The sequence below is a fragment of the Neophocaena asiaeorientalis genome, unplaced genomic scaffold, assembly GCF_003031525.2.
Source record: "Neophocaena asiaeorientalis asiaeorientalis breed wild unplaced genomic scaffold, Neophocaena_asiaeorientalis_V1.1 scaffold67, whole genome shotgun sequence".
Classification (NCBI taxonomy): Eukaryota; Metazoa; Chordata; class Mammalia; order Artiodactyla; family Phocoenidae; genus Neophocaena; species Neophocaena asiaeorientalis.
Genome location: NW_020173731.1, coordinates 3,577,676 through 3,585,175, shown reverse-complemented (window position 1 = coordinate 3,585,175; position 7,500 = coordinate 3,577,676). Strand labels below are relative to the sequence as shown.

The 7,500-nt window shown below is 46.8% G+C and overlaps 1 protein-coding gene across 3 annotated transcripts in view; it reads left to right on the top strand.

Moving 5' to 3' along the window:
* The window catches only part of PROX1 (prospero homeobox 1), a 49,639-nt gene that overhangs the window by 23,423 nt on the left and 18,716 nt on the right, over positions 1-7,500 (top strand). The window contains exon 5 of one of the 3 annotated variants that reach the window (XM_024751126.1): positions 2,800-2,870. The exons of the other annotated variants lie outside the window; for them this stretch is intronic. Within the exon in view, the coding sequence (XP_024606894.1) occupies positions 2,800-2,817 (18 nt within the window). The 3' untranslated portion in view covers positions 2,818-2,870. Of the gene's footprint in view, positions 1-2,799; positions 2,871-7,500 lie in introns of those variants that run through there. 3 annotated transcript variants of the gene reach the window in all.

Sequence of the window (7,500 nt, the reverse complement as noted above, 5' to 3'; positions counted from 1 at the left end):
CCCCAAATCTGTCTTTTTTTTTTTTTTTTTGCTTTGGTATCTCACACAAGCATCCCCCAGTAGGGTAAGAGGTCGAGTGGCAATGAAGAGCCCCCCGTGGGTCCCGTCAGAGTCCTGGGAGCTGACCCACTTCCGTTTCCTTTCCCATCCCCCACCTCTGCTGCTTGCTTGGAAGACCCATGTGGCTACACAAGAGGGAACTGGCGAATCCAAAGATACGGCAGCAAGGAACACACACAGAGTGATTCCCTTTCCAGAGAAGAGGTCCCTACCCCAATAGGCCTTTTTCATATTTAGATTCTGGCGTGTGGATTGAGTTGACATATGCTGTGTTCAGTGGTAGCTTCAAAAGTTGTTTTCTTAAAAAGTCTAGAAAGATTGATGGGGAAGTGATTCCATGGTTTCAAACTTTCATGAGCATTCATTTCCTTTCCGGAAGAAACGGTGTGAGAATTTACCAAGTACCTATTATAAGAGACCCATGGACATCTTTGTTCGCTTGTTTGTTTCTGGTTTTGTTCTTTTGGGAGGACAACCTTGTGTGTTCATTTTGCATACGTGCAGCTTCGTGAGCTTGCTGCTCTTCATTCATACGGTCTTATACATACTTGTACGTGTCTGCAACCTGCATATTCCAGGCACATATGAAGCAGTATAGATGATTCCCAGAAAGCTGTATCTATACAACAATAAGAGATGTGTGGCTATGAGTAAGGCATTTCTTTACTGGCTGATGTGGTGCCTCAGCAAGCATTTTTCATTGAACGTGATGACTTTCCATGAGACAACACTAGCGAATCTCCCAGTACCCACAAAAGCATTTTGCTGAGCCCTGCTGACTGGGGCAATGATGGCTGGAAGTGGGAGTGTGGGAAGGGTTCTGCAGGCTGAACCTCTGATGATGAGAATGGACACGCTGTGGCTAGGTACCCCCAAATGCCCACAAAGTTCTCAGTGTCAAAGGAGAAAGGGGCGGGCTTCCCTGGTGGCGCAGTGGTTGAGAGTCCGCCTGCCGATGCAGGGGACACGGGTTCGTGCCCCGGTCCGGGAAGATGCCACATGCCGCGGAGTGGCTGGGCCCGTGAGCCATGGCCGCTGAGCCGGGGCATCCGGAGCCTGTGCTCCGCAACGGGAGAGGCCACAACAGTGAGAGGCCCACGTACCGCAAAAAAAAAAAAAAAAGGAGAAAGGGGCACCTTGGTCTGGCCTTGTCAATACCGACCTGAACCCCAATGTCCCCCGCTGCTTGCCCATCCCTCTGGGGACCCTTCTCCCAGTGGTCTTAGCAGATCAGTTTTTGTGGCTTATGAAGAACTGAATGGGGAAGTTTAGCAGCGGGAAAGTCATGGTATTTCCTTGAAAGTTGGAGTGTTTATACTGCAAGCCACCAGTTTCTCTCTGCTATCCAATACCAATGTATTTTTCTTGCCAAATGGGTTATAAGCAAAGTTTTTCTTTGGCCAAACACATTAAAAGTGAGGATCCTTCTTGTACTTACTGCTTCAGTATTTTAAAGTCTCTGTTGGAACAGAGCACTGGTTTACTGTTTGGACAGAACACTCTAGCAGATTTCTTCTGAAACTGAAGAATGTGACAATGGCTAAACTTTTTTTTTTTTGGCCACACTTTGTGGCATGTAGGATCTTAGTTCCCTGACCAGGGATCGAACCCGTTTCCCCTGCATGATGACGACGGCTAAACATTTTAAAGAAATCTTATTAAAAGCTTCACATCTCCCCACCCCCTTTCTGATAAGTCTGTTGCTGTCAGCTTTGAGCTAAGAGAATTCAACGGTGTGCTAGTGAGCTAATTGCAGTTTATTATGATAAATATTCGTTTGGCAGCATGCGTCAAGCTTCATAAAAGAATTGCCCAAGATCCACGGGATGGTTTGTGCATTTTTGCTGAGTAACATACTCAAGAGAACAAATCCTGACAGTGCCCATTAGGATTTTTTAGGGTCGTGTAAACCTTACCTGGTTGGTTTTAATCCCCTACTCAGCGCAAGGGCCAAAATGACACAAACAGGGGATGGCTGGAATCAAGAGATACCCAACAAGCTGCTCCATTTAGCATCATCTAAATCCTCCTTTAATATGATTACCATCTGATATTCCTCTCTTTGTGAATCATATCCACTTCCAGCCAGGCCACCTCTCCTTTATCTGCAGTGTCTATTTTAAGACTGCTTCAGTGCAAAGAGTATGGGGCCCAGGGAGCAATTTTGTCACTTCTCATGTGACTTCAGACAAGTTATTGGACTATTCTGGGCCTTATTCCTCCTTCGGTAAAAACTAGGCTCTTTCCGGAAATGTGCTAAGAACAAAGCAGGAGCTGGATTCTGCCCTGCCCCCTCCACTTACCCACACATATGCACATACACACCCCTACCACCACATATGATCCTAATATCATGAAATAGTTTTTAATTTAGCCTCTCAGTTTGGGGCACTTACTAATAAAATCTTCAGATAAGATGATCCTTCTTTTCTGTGCCTTTGTGCATGGAGGTCAGTGCTTAAGTGAGATGCTTAAAAAGCCGCTGGTCCAATTGCGGTGAGCAGGGGCTACTCTTCGTTGCAGTGTGCGGGCTTCTCATAGCGGTGGTTTCTGTTGTTGCGGACCAGGGGCTGTGGGCGCGCAGACTTCAGTAGTTGTGGCCTGTGGGCTCAGTAGTTGTGGCTAAGAAAAGCCTGCACGTAGCAACGAAGACCCAACACAGCCAAAAGTAAATAAATAAATTTGTAAAAAAAGAAGAAAAAAAAAAAGCCACTGGTCTTATCATTGTTGCTCTTCCAGTGTGGACCGTGGCTGTGAGCCAGAAGTAGACCCAGCACCTCTATCTGATACCTCAGCTGCTATTGCATGCACGGCTTGACTTTTGCATCTGAGTTTCTCCCCTGACGAGCAAGTCAAGTGCATCTGCAGTCTAAAATGAGCAAGTGAAGAAGATGGCAAAGTAGAGAACTGTACACCTGGTTTGTTCTGAAATTTTTAACCAGATATGGGGCCTAGTAGAGAGACGGAAGTTATGCCTACATGATGCCCAAAGATCCAGTCAATTTAAAGGAATATATTAAACCAACCATTAGCTGGCCAAATAATAAAACATCTTCTTGATTGCATTTTAAAATTTCTCAATCAGTTAATCAGTGGTTTGTAGCAATGATAAAATAGCTCACATTTATTGACTGTTTAGTATGTTCTGGGCACTCTTCTAAGTGGTCTACCAACATTAATTAATTTAATGTGAGTACTAATGATATGGATATTAATACCAGAAACACTTCAGCTTGCCTAAAGCTTTATACTGTTTCTAAAGTAGTTCTAAATGGGTGGGAACAGGGGAGCCAGGGAGAGAGAGCGGGGGTGAGGCTAATGCTTCTCTGTCCTTTGCTACCTTCTCCTTCCTTCTTTCCCTCCTCCTCCTACCCTTGTCTTTTCTCAGCTTTCTGCTCCATCTCTGCCTCTGTCATAAGCTTGCTGGTGGCACCTCTGTCACTGCTAAGCGCCACCCCCCTCCAGCCCCTGCTGCTGATGGCTCTCAAGGCTGGAGTGGCTGCTGACCCCTGGCCTGCGGGAAAATAAAGCAGATGGGGAAGGTTTATCACTAGTGCAGAGGGAGTGGCTTGCATCTCCCTGCTCTTCTAGACCCCGCGCATTTCCTGTCTTGTATGAGTCAGAACCTTCTAAGTGACAGGAGAGCCTGTTCTGCCTTTTGTATCAGTTTACACAATTGCCAAGATTCTTGGCACGGCATTCAGACTTGGGGTGGTGAGAGCTTGAGAAGACCCAGGGGATGTGGAAGAAGACACTGAAGGGGGCGGGTAGGGGGGGATGAACCACGCTTTCAGCTTGTGCTCAAGGGAAGAAAGTTGGCTACAGGACAGGGGTCGGGCATCTCCCTCCCAACACGAGTCCGTGAAGGTGTTCAAACAGGCACGTTCAGTGACAGGCCGCATTTTTTTTTTTTTTTTTTTTTGCGGTACGCGGGCCTCTCACTGCTGTGGCCTCTCCCGTTGCGGAGCACAGGCTCCGGACACGCAGGCTCAGCGGCCATGGCTCACGGGCCCAACCGCTCCGCAGCATGTGGGATCTTCCCGGACCGGGGCACGAACCCGTGTCCCCTGCATCGGCAGGCGGACTCTCAACCACTGCGCCACCAGGGAAGTCCAGGCCTCATTTTTAACTCCCGCTTCTCACGTTAAATGAGATGGGTAACGATACATTTGTCGTTCCAGGTGTTATGGTATATATTGCCATGCTTCATTCTCACTTCATTTTGAAGAGCTTCCAAAATTGATTTTTATCGGGAGGGAAATGAGGTTTGGGATTCCTTCCCAGTTTTTAAATCACACTGATACTTCTGACTTCAGGGGCATAGGAGTTGAATTTTATTACTTCTGTTTCCCTCACAACTGTGGCAGGGAAAGAAGGCAATGAGCGCTGTCAGTTTCCAAGGCAGGTTGACCCGTTTTTGCAGAGAACTCAACTAAGGCAACTGATCTGTGTAAGTCACAAAGGCTAAACGGACTGCTCAGGGAGCCGGAAGACAGCCACCCTAGGTTGACTGAGGTAGACTGGCCGCTGGGAAAGGCAGGATGACCCAGAGCTTGGGGTCTGGGATGGCCTGCGTGGAGGTTGGGAAGAGAATGTAGCAGACCCCTTCTTCCGGGCTGACCCTTCTGACCGCAGGGGCATGTGCTTTGGACTGTATTGCTTTTCTGTTTCCTTCACGACTGGGGCAGGAAAGAAGGCAAGGCTTGCGATCAATTTCCAAGACTTCCCTGAGCACTCCTTCTCCTTTTCTCCATTCCCATGAGCTAGCTCTTCCCCCGCCGTGGTCAGCCAGGCGTCCCCCGTGGGCCATTAGTGGCTAGCCAATTAACTGCGGGCAGGGTCCAAACTCGCAGGAGGAGTGACTAACTTCCCTTGCCCTCAATAAAGACCCAGGGCTTCGGATGGAAGGCTTAGAAACAAATAGAAAAGAGAACTTGATTCATTGATTAGTGGGCTTGTAAATGTCATTTCCTAAGATACTAATAATTCACGGGGCAGACGTTCCATCGTGGAGCCAGTGGTTTGACTTATTTCTAGGTGTCACATGACAGGCAAGAAGGGTACTTCTGCAGGCCTCTCTCTGTGTCTTCTCACTCTCCTCTTAGAAAGAGAAAATGAAAAGGCAGCACTCCTCACATCCCCCCACGCACACACCCACCCAAACACATGACACTTAAACACATATAGTGCTACTCCCTCCACCAGGCTCACCCCCATTCCCAGCCCCCTCCCGCTTTCCACACGACGCACATTTAAGAAGATTTAATATATTTGGAAGTCTTTCATTCGCCCTGTCACCTCTTTACAGAAAAATGAGGACAGGTGGATTTAGGAAGCGCTTCCCTCTGCTCCAAATAGATACTTAACTATGAGTGATCATTTGGAAAACTGGCACAGGAGGGAAACCCTTTTACTGCTCTTGCAGTCTTTTGGCCTCAAAGCCGAGGTGCCATTTAAACGATCACACAACGCACTCTTGGTGGGTGGCAAGGAGGAAAAGAAACCTTTACCGTTTCCTTCCCTGCCAGTCCCCCCATTGACAAGCCAAATCGATCTTTTAAGAGACTAAATGAATGTTCTCTAAATATATGTACACACATGGCTATCTGGAAACATATTCCTCGTACAGAATGATTGCCTGAAATTTTAAGGAGGGAGCAGTAAAGACGCCAGGCTGGGTGGGGAAGGGGGGGTTGGCAGGGGTAGGGGAGGGCACAGGGAGAACTGCGTGCCCGAAGCTTCATTTTTACACCGCTGTCCGTTTGGGATTCAAGGTGTTGATCAGTAATAATGAAGCAGGCCCATTGATTTATCATCTAGTTGGTAATGTCGTTGCATTTTTAGCGCCCTGTGTCCTTTTTGTCATTGGGTTACATTCAAGCACAGTAAAATCAACGTTAAAACCTCCTTACTCAACAGCTTTATTAGTTATAGCATTCCATGACCTTTCTCAACATTCTTAAAGAAAAAGATACAGTGTAATGTCGCTTTACTTTGCTTATTGTCCTTTGTTGGGGGGAACAAAGCATTTTTACAGTGGCTATAGCACATAATTATACAACTTTCAATGGCAGTGTCTTGGTATCAAAGTTCAGAGGAGCCTTTAGAAAAAAAAAAAAAAAAAGATGTTTTGTGGCAGCCTAGGGAGGGTCTCATCTTTCCTTCAGAAAATAGTTCAAGGCTCTTCTGTCAAGCTTCCCTACTTAGAGCTTTTTCTCCTCCTGCTTCATAAAGTTTAAAGCAGATTCAGTGGAGTTCTATGATCTATTTCCTTTGAAAGATTGTTCCTCGGCACAGAGAGGCCCTTTGACTTCAAGAGTTCACAGATTCATGTCTTTAGGTATCATATGTCTGACCTTATCAGTTACTCCATTTAATGTCAGAGAAAAAGTCTCAACTCTTTGTGTTTGTCTGTTTTGCCTCTGTGAAATGATTTGGTGAAAAGACCATCCTTTTTAACACACCACTGAGAGGCCGTTTCTGCTGCAACCTACCCTGTGGCTTTTCTCTCTTTAAAAAAAAAAAAATTGTCCTTGTGTTTTGTGTATGGATGAGTTCACAGTGAGAATAGAATTATACAAGGGCAGGCGCACACACAAAAAAATCTTTTGCTTTCCTCCCACACCTCCCCCCGCCCAGTGATCTATTGGCTCTCTTGGTGGCTGTACCCCAACAGGCAAAGCCATTTAGCAAACACAGAGGTGGCAGCCGCGTCCACTGCTGGGACAGCATTGGGTTTTTCCCTTGCTTCGACCTACCCCTAAGGCCTTCATAATTAATTGTCCTTCAGAGATGAGGAAAGTTCAGAGACAGTGTGTGGCATGATGGCCATTGTCTGACGTTCAGTTCTCCTCGCCTCGCCTCTTTCTCTGTGCCCCACAAAGGGTTATCAATAGGAGAAAGGGAGCCCGTTCTCTGCTGAGAGCCGCCGGTGGTGCTTGGAGCTTTCAGTGGGTCGGTATCATTGTGTTCGGCCCATCCTGGATTAAATGTCTGCAGGTCTAACCACCTTTTGAAAAGCAGCCTGTTTATTTCGCCTAGATTAAACAAACTCATTTAGCGAACCCCAGGCTTGTTCAAAAGTTGGCGATCCCTTTTCACGTGGCAGATAACATTTTAAATCACATTTCCTCACCCCATCCCACCCCGGCCCCGCCCCCAGGACTTTGTTGCACTTCTAACTGTTGGGTTCTGTTTCAGCCACAGGGCAGAAAATGAAATGATCGTTCACTCACGTCTCTTAACCACTTCAGCGTACACTTGCCAGAATGAATGTTTTTGCAAACATTCTTCTGATGAAGCGTAGGACTTTGGTTCTTGAAAGTAGATTATCCTCGTTTTAAAATACTGTTTCGCCTTCAACGATCGCCTCAAGCCAGTCTTCAGTGCTATTTGGTAACAGGACATAAAACAAATACAACCTGTTCCCCGCCCCCCCTC